Source organism: Pseudophryne corroboree, chromosome 3 (assembly GCF_028390025.1).
Source record: "Pseudophryne corroboree isolate aPseCor3 chromosome 3, aPseCor3.hap2, whole genome shotgun sequence".
Taxonomy (NCBI): domain Eukaryota; kingdom Metazoa; phylum Chordata; class Amphibia; order Anura; family Myobatrachidae; genus Pseudophryne; species Pseudophryne corroboree.
Window position 1 is genome coordinate 773,471,669 of NC_086446.1, and position 17,476 is coordinate 773,489,144.

The 17,476-nt window shown below is 46.1% G+C and overlaps 1 protein-coding gene across 1 annotated transcript in view; it reads right to left on the bottom strand.

Annotated features, from left to right (window-relative positions):
• Positions 1–17,476, bottom strand: part of LOC135058256 (transient receptor potential cation channel subfamily V member 5-like) — a 197,631-nt gene that overhangs the window by 9,685 nt on the left and 170,470 nt on the right. The window contains exons 9-11 of the mRNA XM_063963788.1: positions 13,452–13,664; positions 5,129–5,215; positions 39–115 (exon numbers count right to left, since the gene is read on the bottom strand). Coding sequence (XP_063819858.1) covers positions 39–115; positions 5,129–5,215; positions 13,452–13,664 — 377 coding nt within the window. The remainder of the gene's footprint in view (positions 1–38; positions 116–5,128; positions 5,216–13,451; positions 13,665–17,476) is intronic.

Consider the following 17,476-nt stretch of genomic DNA (forward strand, 5'->3'; position numbering starts at 1 on the left):
TGCATACAGTATGGGCTATGCAACCTCACAATGCTCACATGATGAGGGTGAAAGGTCCTCCTTGTACAGCTTGAGTTAGATATCTCACATCTCTTATCTGAAGCAGGTCCGGAATCTAAAGAGATATTTCAGATATAACTTATTATTGTTTCTTAACAGTCATTTATACATACACACTAGGGTAGTGAGGGGAACCCATGCAAACACCTAGAGAACATACATATTCCACATCGATGAGCCATGACCATGAATTGAACTCGTGACCTCAGTGCTGTGAGGCAGCAATGCTAACCACTACACAAGCCATGCTGCCCATTATGAAATTGAATAGCAACGCCGGTCTATGCAGGGAGAAAGCAAAATATATTTCCTAGTCCAGTTTAAAAGTGGAATCTGGCAATTACGGCATCTGTAGGTCCAATGACAGTTGGAGCTAATTTAGGGGTCTAATTTACTAAGCCTTGGATGGAGATAAAGTGGGCGGGGATAAAGTACTAGCCAATCGGCTCCTGTCATTTTGGCGTGCTAGGAGCTGGTACTTTATCTCCGTCTACTTTATCTCCAGCCAAGGCTTAGTAAATAGACCTCTATATTCCTTAGACACATAACAGAGAACAGAAAGAAAACTTTAAACCCATCTCGAAACAGAAAAGTGATTATATAACTGAACAGAAAGAAAAGCTGGAGATCAGGGATACTGGCGACACCCCAAAAACAAAGACGACACTGGGCAGCCACCCCATGGGCGTGTTGGAAGAGTTACTAAGCTACTAATTATTTTTAATATGATGACAGATGCATCCAAACTCATTGATAACTTAATAATTGAACATTTTAAATCTAATGCAGTTTATCGCAGCGGTGCGATTGGGTCAGAAATGCGCATGTGCCGACGTCGGGCCGCTACGATCGCCTCTGCCTGATTGACAAGCAGAGTCGGTCGCTGGGCGGGGGGGGGGGGGGGGGAGAGAAGCGGAACGGCGGTGTTTGGCCGCCGTTTCGTGGGGGCGGTCCGGCCAAGGCAGGCGTGGCCGGACTGAACGGGGGGGGGCGGGCCGCAGCGGCTGCATGACTTCAAACGCAGCCGCTGCGGGCCGGGGAGTGATGAGTAGCTCCCGGCCAGCACGCTAAAGCTGCGCTGGTCGGGAGCTGCTCTTGAAGTGCAAAGGAATCGCTGCTGTGTGATGCCTTTGCACTTCTGCGTCGGGGGGGGGGGGAGGCACTGACATGCGGGGTGGACTAGACCTGTGCTGGGCGTCCCCCCACATATCAGTGTGAATGATCGTAGCTGTGCTAAATTTAGCACAGCTACGATCATCTCAGAATGACCTCCAATACCCGTTGTCCGTGTACTTCAGCTATGCGATGTTGTAGGAGTCGGCCATTAGCAGAGAAGATAATTGCAATATGTTCTCTGTTAACCCTTTGGGCTGGATGTCTCAATGTATATTTTGCAGTTAAGCTCTGGAAATGCAGTTTTCTGAGGTTTGGCTACTTACTGCATATGCACCAAGCTCCAGAGCTTGGTCCTAGTGGGTAACACCATCTTTAGAGAAGCCTATGGGCTTCTATTTGTATTTCCCCCCGAGAGGAATCCAATTGCAGGGATTCCTGCGGCTGCTGGGAGGAGGAGAAGGCGCCCGGGACAGCCGGCCGGAGGAGAGGGAGAGACCAGGGAGGTGACGGTGACCCCCCCCACACCACCTCACAGGTATCGCGAGGGGCCTCCGTCACCACATTGAGATGCTGATTGCATATGTCCGTACATATGCGATTAGCATCGCTGCGAGGGGCGGCAATGTAAGTTAATACATCCCACCTTATATTTGATACAGAGATACTGTTTAGCAAATTGATACATTATTGGAGACCAGACAGCAACAAGGGGGGTAATTCTGAGTTGATCGCAGCAGCAAGTTTGTTAGCAATTGGGCAAAACCATGTGCACAGCAGGGGGGGCAGATATAACATTTGCAGAGAGAGTTAGATTTGGGTGGGTTGTTTTGTTTCTGTGCAGGGTAAATACTGGCTGCTTTATTTTTACACTGCAATTTAGACTGCAGATTGAACTCACCACACCCAAATCTAACTCTCTCTGCACATGTTATATCTGCCCCCCTGCAGTGCACATGGTTTTGCCCAACTGCTAAAATATTTCCTGCTGCGATCAACTTGGAATTACCCCCAATGTTTAAACAAACAGTTGCATTCAAGTTTTAATAAGTGGAAAAGTGCGACTTGGAATTGACCAATTAATCCAGCGTCTAAATAAGAGGAAGTTGGGAGACTCATTAGCATTGAGCTAATTGTTCAGACCTAGTAAACGCCAATGTGTAAAATATAAATCTAAAAATATATAAATAGAAATATAAGGTGGAGTCACATTATTATGACCACCTCCTACATGTGACGTTGGCAGCGCGTAGCCCATGAAGTACGTCACGTGACGTGCGCTGGCTCGGTGGGTATATAAAGTGTGCGATAGGCCGTCTGCACACATATCACTCGCTGCTGTCATGGGTAAAAGGGGTGATTTATCCGAGTTGCAAAAAGGGATGATTATCGTCTTTCGGGCCAAGAGCGGTGGTATAAAAATAATATATAATGTTTTTTAAGCGACAAAGTGAAGAGTGGATCACACCAAACATTCAAACCACAATGGTATTCCTCCTATAGAGGAGACATGCCACAGAGCTGATTGTTAATATTCATCTGGGTTGGGATTGTGATACTGACGGTTTGGATCCCAGCCATCAGATTGCCAGCGTGGAAGGGGGGGTGGGGGGTGGGGGGGGGGCAAGTGCAACAAAGCTCACCACAGGTTCTATTCCCACACTATGGGTACCGATGAACTGCTATTAATTAGCTGTTATATGCAATTATACATCCCTGCTGGGAGTGATATTTTTCTGCAACTTATTATTAATATTTTTTTTTCTGTAAGTGGATACTGAACTGCCTCTAACGATTTATCACTAATCAAAGCTTTGCTTTATTAATCCCTTAAACTGGAATTGACACTTGACGAACTATTAACAATCAGCTGTTGCATGTCTGCTCTATGGGGGTAATTCCAAGCTGATCGCAGCAGGAAATTTTTTAGCAGTTGGGCAAAACCATGTGCACTGCAGGGGGGAGGGGGGGGGGGCAGATATAACATGTGCAGAGAAAGTTAGATTTGGGTGGGTTAGTTTGTTTCTGTGCAGGGTAAATACTGGCTGCTTTATTTATTACACTGCAATTTAGATTGCAGATTGAACACACCACACCCAAATCTAACTATCTCTGCACATGTTATATCTGCCTCCCCTGCAGTGCACATGGTTTTGCCCAATTGCTAAAAAGTTTTCTGCTGCGATCAACTCAGAATTACCCCCCATATTAGGAATACCATTGTGGTTTGGATTTTTTGTGTGATACACTCTTCACTTTGGGGGTCATTCCAAGTTGTTCGCTCGTTGCCGATTTTCGCTATGCTGCGATTTGTTGCTAATTGCGCATGGCACGCAGGGCGCATGCGCTTAGTTATTTCACTAAAAACATAGCAGTTGTGCTGTGGATCCTGCGGCGATTTTCAGTCGCACTGCTGATCGGTGAATGATTGCCAGGAAAGGGGCGTTTCTGGGTGGTAACTGAGCGTTTTCCGAGAGTGTGCTAATAAACGCAGGCGTGTCAGGGAAAAACGCAGGAGTGTCTGGAGAAACTGGGGAGTGGCTGGCCGAACGCAGGGCGTGTTTGTGACGTCAAACCAGGAACTAAACGGACCGAGCTGATCGCAATCTAGGAGTAGGTCTGGAGCTACTCAGAAACTGCAAGGAATTATTTAGTAGCAGTTCTGCTAATCTTTCGTTCGCTATTCTGCTAAGCTAAGATACACTCCCAGAGGGCGGCGGCCTAGCGTTTGCAATGCTGCTAAAAGCAGCTAACAAGCGAACAACTCAGAATGAGGGCCTTTGTGACTCAAAAAACATTCTATATTATTTTTAGATAGATTTAAGATTGAATACCAATTATTGTAATATATTCATCTTATTGTTGCCAACAATTAGTTTTAATGTGTGAATATTTTTGTATGATCTAATAAATACATACTGCATTAGACAGCGCTCCTAGGCCCTCATTCCGAGTTGTTCGCTCGCAAGCTGCTTTTAGCAGCTTTGCACACGCTAAGCCGCCGCCTACTGGGAGTGAATCTTAGCATAGTAAAATTGCGAACGAAAGATTAGCAGAATTGCGAATAGACACTTCTTAGCAGTTTCTGAGTAGCTCCAGACTTACTCGGCAACTGCGATCAGTTCAGTCAGTTTCGTTCCTGGTTTGACGTCACAAACACACCCAGCGTTCGCCCAGACACTCCTCCGTTTCTCCGGCCACTCCCGCGTTTTTCCCAGAAACGGTAGCGTTTTTTCACACACACCCATAAAACGGCCAGTTTCCGCCCAGAAACACCCACTTCCTGTCAATCACATTACGATCACCAGAACGAAGAAAAAACCTCGTAATGCCGTGAGTAAAAAAGCTAACTGCATAGCAAATTTACTTGGTGCAGTCGCACTGCGGACATTGCGCATGCACATTAGCGACTAATCGCTCCGTTGCGAAAAAAAAATAACGAACGAACAACTCGGAATGACCACCCAAGTACATATATTTTTGTCACATCTGCTATGGTACATCTTTGAAAACTGCTTAGGAGGGTGGAGTATATTCTGCATCCCATCACTCTGGGGCAAAGAAGCTTGACGCCCAATGATAAATTAACTGTTTAACAAATCGACTCTTAAGGACATGACCAGTGTAGTCAAAGCAATTGTACAAAAGGTGGGGGGAGGACTGACATGCTATACTTTGTTATTTGAGCTGTTTGCCCAAAATCAGCTGCCTTTTGGCAATTCCTAAAAGCTGTGGGACATATACATTTTTATAATATTAGTCTTTAATGTGTTGTTGTTTTTTGTTTTTTTTAAATCAAGGAACAAGTAAAGTAAAATAATCTGGGGGTGACATATATATGACATATGAAAAATGTCTCATTGAAAAGTTCCCCAAAAGCTGTATTCAAATAGGATCCCAGAATGAAAACAGGAAACAGAGTTTTTATTTTTTTTCGGTTATGACTTCTATTTACCTTGAGGATTAAAATTATAATTGCTCCTATAACACTGATTATTTCTCCTGCCAGTCGCAAATGGTCTTCAGACGTGAGATAGGATTCCTAGGAGGTAAAAAGAACATACTGTAGATCCAATTATGGAATAGCCGATTACAAAATAAAATAAAAAAATCGAAATAAATAAATTGCAATTTTTCATTGATTTTGATACACAATAATGTCATATACATTAAACATAGGTTACCACCAAGTAGGAACGTAGCCGATGCAGCCCATAGAAGCCGGGGTTTTGTTGCATTCACAGAACCGCCGCGAATACTGCGCATGCGCTGTTCCAGGCACCTGTCAGCTACATTGTGCAGGAGTCGGGACCCGGGCCAGCGCGGGAGCAGGCGGTGGGGAAACGGTAGTACGGCCAGCGGCTGCGCTCTTCTTCCATCCAGGTAGGAGCTGCCGCTGGGTGTATATACTGTAGCATAGGCAAATGCAGGGGGAGGGGGGGTTCCAGTTGCCCAGAAACCCCTTTTCCCCACAGCCTGGCCAGCGGCCACTACATGCAGTATAAAGGGCGGGATGGAGCTGCTGCACACACCCAGTCGCGGCAGATTTTCCTACCAAGTCTGCCGTGTGTCTGTGGATCTGAGCGCTCAGTCATCGCACCAGATAGAATCTGGTAAGCAGCATACAGTGATCATTGGGCCTGCATATGTACTGTATTCAGGGTCGGACTGGCCCACAGGGGAACCCGGGAAAACCCCCCGGTGCGCCCACTGCCTGTGAGCCCTTCTTCTCCTCTAGAGATCAAGTTCCAGACTCTATCCTAGTGCACTTGGATTATGCATTATACATATGTTACATTATACTTCACAGGAATTTGGTTTATTATATATTTACCATTGGGCACGGAACATGTACTCTGTAATGGTTAGCCAAACCTATGTGGTGGCTGGCCACACCCCCACTGGAGCCTGGCCACACCCTTAAGCATGGCCCCTACAACAGCATCCCCCCGGTGGGTCCTTCATGCCCCAGTCCGACACTGACTATATTATATACACTGCACTATGTTTGGGGTAGACTATGGCTTGTTACATGCTAATTATGCATCCCTAATGGGCTGGCGGCAATAACTCTAAAACCAAACATTTGGAAACCCCCCCTCCAAAAATCCTGCGTATACTGTAGCTGGGACAGGGATGAATACTGCTGCTGTTATCCCTATAGAGCATACTTACCTACTATTCTTCTCTCCTCTCCGGGAGATACTCGGAGTGGAGAAGGAGGTGGGCGGCGACGGAGGCGGGACCGGGCAATGATGTAATTAGGCCCCGCCCACTGCACAAGCAAATAACGCAATTGGGCAGTATTTGCATATGGGCGGAGCTTCAATGACACAATTAGCATATAATAGCATTGTTAAATCCACCCCCTCCGCCGGGTCCTCGATTCAGCACTATGTAGATCCCCATTCTGGCCACTTTCCTAGGAAGTCGGCAGAATGCGGGAGGGGTGCCCACTCTTCCGGGGCTGCGGGGGACTACCCGAGAAACCGGGTGTCTCCCGCAGAATCCGGGAGAGTAGGCAAGTCTGCTATAGGGAGATTATGGTAACGCCAGTAATACATGTAGAAATGATGGAATGGAGATGACACGTTTGAAGCTATCAGTAAGTAGTTCCTCCTAGATCCAGTGTGCAATTGGTGATTAGCAGGGGTGTGGTTCATAGGGTCAAAAGTGTCTAGGTTGACCATGTTTGGGTCGACCACTATTGGTCGACAGTAACTAGGTCGACAGGGATGTTAGGTCGACAGGGTCTCTAGGTTGACATGGTCTAGGTCTACAGGTCAAAAGGTCGACATGAGTTTTTAATGTTTTTTTGGTGTCGTTTTCTCCGTACAGTGATCGGGGACCCCAATTAGTGCACCGTGTCCCCTCGCTTCGCTCGCCATGCTTCGGGCAAGGTGTCTCGCTCCACTGCCGCTGCGCTCGGCACAGGTTACTATTCCCAATCGTAGTCCGTGTGGATCGTTAAGTATGAGAAAGTTCAAATTTTTTTTTTTGGAAAAACTCATGTCGACCTTTTGACCTGTCGACCTAGAACATGTCGACCTAGAGACCCCATCGACCTTGAAACCCTGTCGACCTAGTTGCTGTCGACCAATAGTGGTTGGCCTAAACTTTGTCGACCTAGAGACCGGATCCCGATTGGCAGTATAACATTTCCTCCCTAAATCCTTTTGTTTTCAATTATTAGTGTTTAACCGGGTAAGTCTGGCCAGCTGCTCTTACTTTGTTTGGCCAATAGATGGAGCCACTGGATAACAAATTAATCACTAGCGCCTGTGTTTACAGGTACATACAGTATAACACCTTTACTCTACAGTGGATATCCTTGGAAGAAGTACAGTAGCAGCCTCTGGGCTGAAATGTCCATCAGAGTCTAATGTAAACCTGACAAATAGCTGGTTGACAGCTGACTAGTATGGGTGCTACCTTTAATGAAGTTACCCCCAGGTGTTTATATTGTTGTGTGGTGTTAGAGTTCTTACCATCTAGGGATGTCAAAAATTGAAGTGTTAATAGTTATTTGTTAACAATTAACAAAATGCAAAGTGAATGAACAGAAGAGAAATCAGCATCAATTCTTCTAGGCACACTTGCACCCATTTTTTGAGGGAACTTTTCAAGGAAGCTGTTCCAAACATCTTGGAGAACTAACCACAGACTCTGGCAAAATACTGATGGGATGTAGTGCGGGGAGGTAGTGTAATGATGTAGTGCGGGGAGGTAGTGTAATGATGTAGTACAGGGAGGTAGTGTAATGATGTAGTACAGGGAGGTAGTGTAATGATATAGTGTGGGAAGGTAGTGTAATGATGTAGTACAGGGAGGTAGTGCGGGGAGGTAGTGTAATGTAGTGTAATGATGTAGTGCGGGGAGGTAGTGTAATGATGTAGTGTGGGAAGGTAGTGTAATGATGTAGTGCAGGGAGGTAGTGTAATGATGTAGTGCGGGGAGGTAGTGTAATGATGTAGTACAGGGAGGTAGTGTAATGATGTAGTGCGGGGAGGTAGTGTAATGATGTAGTGCGGGGAGGTAGTGTAATGATGTAGTGTGGGAAGGTAGTGTAATGATGTAGTACAGGGAGGTAGTGTAATGATGTAGTGCGGGGAGGTAGTGTAATGATGTAGTGCGGGAGGTAGTGTAATGATGTCGTGCGGGGAGGTAGTGTAATGATGTAGTGCGGGGAGGTAGTGTAATGATGTAGTACAGGGAGGTAGTGTAATGATGTAGTGTGGGGAGGTAGTGTAATGATGTAGTGCGGGGAGGTAGTGTAATGATGTAGTGCGGGGAGGTAGTGTAATGATGTAGTGCGGGGAGGTAGTGTAATGATGTAGTGTGGGGAGGTAGTGCAGTTACATAGGGGTTTATGCAGAGTTGTTAGCAAACCGAGAAAGTTATTAATTGGGCAAAACCATGCTGCACTGTAGGTGGGGCAGATGAGAGAGTTAGATTTGGGCGGGGTGTGCTCAAACTGAAATCTAAACTGCAGTGTAAAAATAAAGCAGCCAGTATTTACCCTGCACAGAAACAAAATAACCCACCCAAATCTAACTCTCTCTGCACATGTTACATCTGCCCCCCCCCCTCCCTGCAGTGGACATGGTTCTGCCCAATTGCTAACTTTTTTGGTTTGCTAACAACTCTGAATAACCTCCATAGTGTGGAGATGTAGTGTGGGTAGGTAGCACAGGGCCGTATCTAGGTGTGTGCAAAGGGTGTACTGCACATAGAGGGTCATTCTGACCCGATCGCACGCTGCAGTTTATCGCAGCAGTGCGATTGGGTCAGTACTGCACATGCGTCGGCATCACAGTGCGCCGGCGCATGCCAGACGGCCAAAGGCCATCGTTGCCTAGCGATCGCCTCTGCCTGATTGACAGGCAGAGGCGGTCACTTGGCGGGAGGGGGCTGGACGGTGGCGTTAAGCCGCTATTTAGGGGGTGAGGTCCGGCCAAAGCAGGCGTGGCCGGACCTTTAGGGGGGCGGGCCGCGGTGGCTGCGTGACGTCACACGCAGCCGCTGCGACCCAGGGCAGCGAAGAGGTTCTCCCGGCCAGCCACAGGAGCTGCGCTGGCCGGGAGTTGCTCCTCAAATGCAAAAGCATTGCCGCTGTGCGATGCTTTTGCACTTCTGCTGGGGGTGGGGGGGGGGGGGGGGGGAGTCGGCGGCACTGACATGCAGGGCGAACTAGCCCTGTGCTGGGCGTCCCCCCGCATGTCTGAGTGCCTGATCGTAGCTGTGCTAAACATAGCACAGCTACGATCAACTCGGAATGACCCCCATAGCGCTGCAGGGTAGGGGGCGCTGTTGGCAGCACTTGTCGATTATCTGTTTTAATTACTTTCACTTACAGCTTCCCCCCTTTGTGAAGACCAGCATCTCCTGCCCACCCCTGTCTCCTATCCTGACCCCTTCTGTCGCTAATACCTACTGTATATAACATTCATGAACTCAACTTGAGATTTCTTTGTTACTCAGTCACACTGTCCTTTATTAAGATGCTGACATACCTGGGATTCAAACACATTGCCTGTGGCATTGCAGTCAAACAATCTATTCATTGAGCTATCTGTCCTTGCATAGAAAGCTAGAGAATTCTAACTATTTGAAGCTTACCTTGTACTTTGTGAAAAAATATATCAGCATTGCGGCTGGGCAGAACTACGTAGCGTGTGGCTGCAAGAGATTGGATGTGTGACAGCACACTACATAGATCTGCTCAATTACAATGCTGATAATTGTTTTCTTACAAAGAACCAGTAGCTTCACATAGTGTTCATAGTTTTATGCAGGATCAATTAGCTCAATGAGTAGGGTGAATTCAACAGGTTATAGGTTTGAATCCTGGGTATGGCAGTATAATGAAATGTGTAATTTAATAATGGGTATTGTATGTAACTGAATAACAACGAGCTCTCAAGTTAAGTGCATGAATGTACGGCTGCACACAGTAGGCCCCTCATAAATTTCAGCTCCAGGCCCATGTGTACAGTAAGTGTTGGGATGGTGATTGTAAGCTGAATATACCCTAGCCCTTCCTTGGCTGTACATATCTGCAAAGATTAGATACAACAATGGTTCCTGTAAAGTGTCTGTATGGCTCCTAAATGCAATTAATACACTTTGTGCATATTCTTTATCAATTGAATCTAATAGTTTTCTGATAATTACATATAAAGCAGCTTTTTATTCTAATTTGTACATTAATAATTGTATTGCATCTATTGCCCTCTCCTCCGGTCCATTTGAAATGTTCAAAGTGTGGAGAGAGGGGTTGTCTCTCATCTAAATTCCACATTCCTGTGGGATCAGAAGAGAACCCTCCAAGGGAGAGGAAAGCAAAGGCTGAGCACTCTGCAGCAACAATGGTAGTTTGGAACACCAGGTTTTCTAGGTTGCCCAGAGTCAGCTGGGAATCATCACCAGAGAACAGGAAGAATTTAAGGGGTCTATTTACTAAGCCTCAGGTGGAGATAAAGTGGCCAGAGATAAAGGGGGTAATTCAGATCTGATCGCTGGGCTGCTAATTTTGCTGTCCTGCGATCAGATAGTCGCCGCCTCCAGAGGGAGTGTAAATTTGCCGTGCAAGTGTCGCATGTGTAGCTGAGCTGCGAAAATCCACTTTGTGCAGTCTATGCGCAGCCCAGGACTTACTCCTCCAGTGCGATGAGAACGGGCTGATCGGGGGCCGAAGCTGACGTTAAACAACCTCCATGAAAGCACTTGGTAATGCCTGCGTTTTTCCCGGACACTCCCTGTAAACGCTCAGTTGCCACCCACAAATGGCCTTAGCCTGTCAATCACCTTGCGAACACCCGTGCGATCGGATTTTCCGCACCATCCCGTCGCTGACCGGTGATGTCCGTTGTTGTTGTCCAACACTCGTGCGCATTGCGGTGCATACGCATGTGCAGTTAGTGAAGATATATAGGGATATGGATCAGAAAATAGCGCTTAGTAGACTAAGAGCTGCCCAGATATACTCAGGTGATTCCCAATCACCAATAACAGATAATCTAGAAATAAAAATTTGACTATAGCTTGGGCGCTGCCACCTCAAATATGTATAACAATATTTAAAAATAATGGATAATGTTAAGAAATAATGAGAGAGTCTGTTATAGTGTCCCAGAGAAATTTCTTTGTTCTTCCATAGGTTCACTTTCCTCCAATCAATCTTCAAAGCAGAAAACTTTGTGCCAAGCTCCTAATATGGAGCAATGGAGAGAGCAAAAGATTTTTTGGGGAGTTTCCGGAATTTCTCCTTACTCCTTCCAAGCTAGACACCGGCAGCAGGACCAGGTAAGTTCCTTTCCAATTATGGATGCAGGTAAATGGATCAATAAGCCGCCAACGCGTTTCGAGTTCTTATTAACTTTTCCTCAGGGCAGAGCCATAATTGGAAAGGAACTTACCTGGAGGAAAGTGAACCTATGGAAGAACAAAGAAATTTCTCTGGGACACTATAACAGACTCTCTCATTATTTCTTAACATGTGCAGTTAGTATCTTATCGCCCGCTGTGTAAAAAACGCACAGCAATGATCAGATCTGAATTACCCTCAAAGTACCAGCCAATCAGCTCCTAACTGCCATGTCACAGCCTGGGTTTGAAAAATGACACTTAGGCGGTGATTGGCTGGTACTTTGGGGGTCATTTCGACATTCATCTTCCCTGACGTGCGGGGGGACGCCCAGCACAGGGCTAGTCCGCCCCGCATATCAGGTCCTACCCCCCTGCACAGGTGCAAAAGCATCACACAGCGGCAATGCTTTTGTACTTGAAGAGCAACTCCCGGACAGCGCAGCTCCTACGGCTGGCAGGGAGTTACTCGTTGCAGCAGCTGTGTGTGACGTCACGCAGCTGCTGTGGCCCGCCCCCTGCAGGGTCCGGCCACGCCTGTGTTGGCCGGACCGCGCCCCTAAAACGGCGGCCAAATGCCGCCGTGCAGCCCCCTCCCGCCCAGCGTCCGCCTCTGCCTGTCAATCAGGCAGAGGCGATCGCTAGGCAACGTCACCCATCGAATGTCAGCCATGCACCGGCGCACTGTGGCGCTGGCGCATGAGCAGTTCTGACCTGATCGCTGCGCTGCGAATAACTGCAGCGAGCGATCAGGTCAGAATGACCCCTTTTATCTCCGTCCACTTTATCTCCACCTGAGGCTTAGTAAATACACCCCTAAAACTCTCATCTGCCCGGTGCTTTGGGCATTGATGCAGGATAGTGGCCAGTGAGTAGGCCAGAGTGTGACTTTAGTGCTGGGTTGTTTGAGTACACCAGTTAATTACTAGGCCTGTTTTCCAGGCTACTGTCTGTATTTAGGGGGTCATTCCGAGTTGATCGCTCTGTGCTGTTTTTCGCTGCGCTGCGATCAGGTTACTACTGCGCATGCGTATGCACCGCAATGCGCAGGTGCGTTGCACATGTACAAAGCGGATCGTTGCTGAGCATTGGATTTAACGAAGAATCCATACGCACAGCCGATCGCAAGGAGATTGACAGGAAGAAGGCGTTTGTGGGTGGTAACTGACCGTTTTCTGGGAGTGTTTGGAAAAACGCAGGCGTGTCCAAGCGTTTGCAGGGCAGGTGTCTGACATCAATTCCGGGACCAAAAAGACTGAAGTGATCGCAGCGGCTGAGTAAGTTCAGATCTACTCAGAAACTGCACAAATGTTTTTGCAGAGCTCAGCTGCAAAGGCGTTCGCACACTTGCAAAGCGAAAATACACTCCCCCGTGGGCGGTGACTATGCGTTTGCACGACTGCAAAAAGTAGCCAGCGAACGATCAACTCGGAATGACCCCCTTAGTGAACTACAGTGTCTGTCTCCAGTAAAAGGGCCTCATTCAGACCTGATCGCAGCAGCAAATTTGTTAGCAAATGGGCAAAACCATGTGCAGTGCAGGTGGGGCAGATGTAACATGTGCAGAGAGATATAGATTTGGGTGGGGCGTGTTCAAACTGAAATCTAAATTGTAGTGTAAAAATAAAACAGCCAGTATTTACCCTGCACAGAAACAAAATAACCCACCCAAATCTAACTCTCTCTGCACATGTTATATCTGCCCCACCTGCAGTGCACATGTTTTTGCCCAACTGCTAACAAATTTGCTGCTGCGATCAGGTCTAAATTAGGCCCAAAGATGCTGTTACTTCGGGAACATGCCTGTCATGTATACTTATTTCCCCAACCCTGTTACAAAACGTATATCATTTACTCTATCACAGTTTCAGAGGAAATCTTACCAGGTGTTAACCAAAGTTTAAGGTTCTTACATTAAGGGTCTTCTGCATCATTATGGTGATATCCATGGGGTCTGTTATGTTGGTCGTTATTGGTTTGAGAGGACGATTGGCACAAGCCAGCGACACAATGGTCATGTAAATGACATAGACAGCAGTCAGGGTCCAGAAATACGGCCGTCCACACCTATGCCACTTTCCGTTGACAAGCTCTTTCACTGGAGAGAGTTCCAGTATCTGCCGCACCTGAAAATAAAGTAAAACACGTCAGTGGGGAAACTAAAAGTTTGCTTTATTTGGCAATTTAATAACAGAGGTCATGTCCTTGAGGATGGTGCTTTCAAGATTCAGGTCTCACTGGGGAAGCACCATAGTGCGTGTAAAATGTTTAGGCAACAGTTGAATTAACTTGCAAAGCGGAACCACAGACAATATGTTTATACAATACAATACATTCAGATGTGATTGGAGTGGTGTCCTGCACAGCAAAGTATGCGCAAGACTCATTCCGTGCTGGAGATGGTGGACTTGGGTACCCAGTGGGCACCTCCAACAAGCCAGGGTAATCAGCAAGCGCAGTTTTCTGAAAACCGAGTAAATCCAAGTCATGTGTCAGATTTTCCCGCCAGGTTCGGATTCCAAAACGAGGCAAAACATCATCTTCCCTGCGTTGGATCTCGCATGTTTTGGATTCGATATTCTACCTTACACAGCGATTCAGGGGGATCAGTATGAGATGCTGGTGGTCGGAAGACTGACGCCGGGATTACGACAGCTGGGATCCCGGCGGAGTGCGCAGCGTGTCCGCTCACCGAGCTTCGGGCCCGGTGGTGACCTTCAGTCACCACAGGGTTCTATTCCACCTCGGGCGGTGGCATGGACCACCACCCAAGTGGGGGAAATAGCTGGTGGTCGGGACTCCGACCGCTGGTATTCCAGCTAGTGTCAGGATAACGGCATCGGTATCCTGACCGCCTGGATACCGATCGACGGTAAATTGACTGCCTCCCGAATCAGGTGTCATTTCACACAGGGTTGTCGGAGGAGTTGGATTTAGGAGGACCCTTACACAGATTAAATACAAAGCACATAAGATGACACTGTTTGACAGGCACCCGCAGGTCTCTAAAGTGTTAATACGGGCTAAGCTAGTTTTTGATGTAGGCAGTTAGCAAAACATTCTTTTTTTATTTTTGTAGTGCAGGAACATCTTTACTGCTTAATTGCATTTTGGTTCAGTGTGTCACACCGGTGCTGTAACTTAACTGCAGCATTAACCCTTGGTGCACACTGGTGTTTTTTTATTAGTCACTGCCATCTTTGTAGCACATAACTCCTAATACAGGGCTGCATTAACCTTTTACTGGTGCTGTAACTGCCCACAGTGCAGCCCAGAGCACCTAATACAGGGCAGCATTAACCCTTGGTGTCCGCTAGTGCTGATTTTTGTCACTGCCCACAGTGCAGCATTAATACTTTATTGGTGCACACTGGTGCCCGCAAAAAGTTTGTAGTATGTGACACCATTACTATAATACAAGTGCAGTGACTCAAAGGAGTATTAAAAAATAAAACCTTGTGTGTGTTCAGGGCCAGGCTGTGCCACTGCATTCATAATGTAAGCACCGTGCGTCACAGTGTGAAGTATTTGTCATTTGTTTAAATATAAATATAAAAACACAAAAGCAATAAAAAAACAACAACAGTGTGTTTAGGGACAAGTGGTGGTATTGTTTTACAATACCACTTAGTAGGTGCCGTGTCACCCATGTGTTAATAATATAAGCGCTGTGAGTCGATATGGATCTCGATCAGTCAATTGAAGAGCAGGAGCAACAACCAAGTACTAGTGCTGTGGCTGCTGTCAGTCATGATAGTACTACAACATCTACTAAAGGTGGTGCAGAAAGTTTAGGAAAAGGCACCTGAAATCGAAATCTTTAACATTGTTAAAAAAAGAGAGATAGAGGTGTCACCTTAAAAACTAACAAATCATCAGTGCTCAAAAAATGAACACTAAGGCTGAAGAACAAACTACAGTAAGTGTTCACAAATCCCAGAGGAGAATCTAGGGAGTGTCCACATTAGCTACAGTATGTGTGAGCCTGACATGGCTGATACTGAAAGTCTCCTCTCACCATTTCTGCACCCTCAGCAAATGTGGGGATGAGCAGTACAAGTAAAGATCGTGATGATGACATAATAAAATTGAGGATGCTAGTGTGTAAATGCAACAGGATGAGGGCGATATTTGTGTACTATCTGATGGTATAGAGGATATTGATGATAATGAGAATATTGTATGTGTAAGTCAGCCACCAGTGGCAGCAATTCTTGCCCGTGTGCATAAGACCCAAATCTTGACAACGTTTGTGAAGGCATCTGCTCCATTTGTGAGGCTAAAGTTAGTAGAGGTAGGGACATTAAACATCTAGGCACCTCCTCCATGTTACGTCATTTGTGGTGAGTTCATAAAATTTATTTAGCAAAATTATAATAATTTGTTAAATAATAACAAGCAGTCCTATATCAGCTACTAGCAGGTTTGACCAGCCCATGCAATCTCCACTGCCAACATCCTCATCAACCTCCAACCTCCTCATTAGTGATCAGAGGTAGTCCTTCCAAACAAATTGTTTTGTTGGGATCCAAACAAGCCAAGCACTTCAGCTACAAAAGTGTCAGTCCTTGTTGCTGAAGGGTTCGGTCTGTTAAACTGTGCATGTCCTTTTTAAAATATTACATAAGGGTGGGTGGGAGGGGCCCAAGGACAATTTAATCTTTAAATCGCTTTTCTTTTAATTATGGGCTGTTTGGTGGCATTGGTGATGGTCTGTTTTGCAAAGAGAAACATTTTTATTGGCTTGTTTAACGCGCCAATATTTTTTACCAATTTGTACCACATTTTTAACCATAAATTATGTGGAGCCTCACACATGTTAATTTTAATTAATTATTTAATCAATCAAAATCAAACATTTCTTCTGTATTCTTTTATGGCCATTCCTCTCCTAATTTGCTGCAGAATAGATGTCAATATAGTTCACGTCTCAATTAATTTTTTTTTAAATTATTTATTCTATCAATCTAATTTTTTTTACCTGCCTTCCACTATATACCCGACCTCCATTCCCTGTACTTCCCATGGGACTCTGAGATAGTTCTTGATTAATGAAAACGTTCTTGGTTACTTTCTATGGGGTTGTATAGTTCGTCGAGCTGCCATCTTCCTGTCTGCCACTGCTATGTGGCAATGCTTCATAGATTTGCGTTAAACTTGCCGTGTGTTCGTGCTCTGTTGCTTAGTTTAGCCAGCCAGCCTTTAGCCAATAATGGTGAAAACAGTATTGTGAGCAGATTAGAACCAAAACATAAAAATAATACAGATCCAAAACACAGGGGTTGGCGCACATCTCTAGTGATTAGTATTTACTCCCCGCCCCCTTGGTGCCCTTCTACCCCACCAATCGGATTGCAATGTGTTAACATGTATAATGTATTTGTGTGTTTTCCTTGGAAATTAGCATTTATAATGAACGGAGAATAACTGTCTATTTATAAACCTTGTGTTCTCAAATTTCTGTGAAGTTCTGGCTGCTCTGCACTTGCTGGCATGTCAGCTCCACATGCTGTAACATCGAAATAAATGTATATCTTATAATGGGTTTGGTATGGTTTCCCAGCAGTCGGAATCCCGGAGGTCAGGAGACCGACACCAGGAACCCAACAGCCGAAATCCCGGCAGTAAGTGCAGCATGTCCCCTCGTGGGCTTGCCATGCTTTGGGCACACTATTATATTCCCCCTCGGATGGTGGCGTGGACTGAGCTTGGGTCGAGATTCCGACAGCCGGTAATTTAACCGTGTACCCTTATAACTCTTGGACAATCTAATTGGTTATTGGCGTTAGACCAATAATAACTTCAAGCAGCAGAGTTGAATGTAAGTAGGTTTGCTGAATGCACATAGCCGGTTTTCGCATCTGTGTGTGTGACATGGAACCAAGCGTACACAACTGCAGGCAACGTCTACTTGCATCTATCAAATGCATCTCCACTT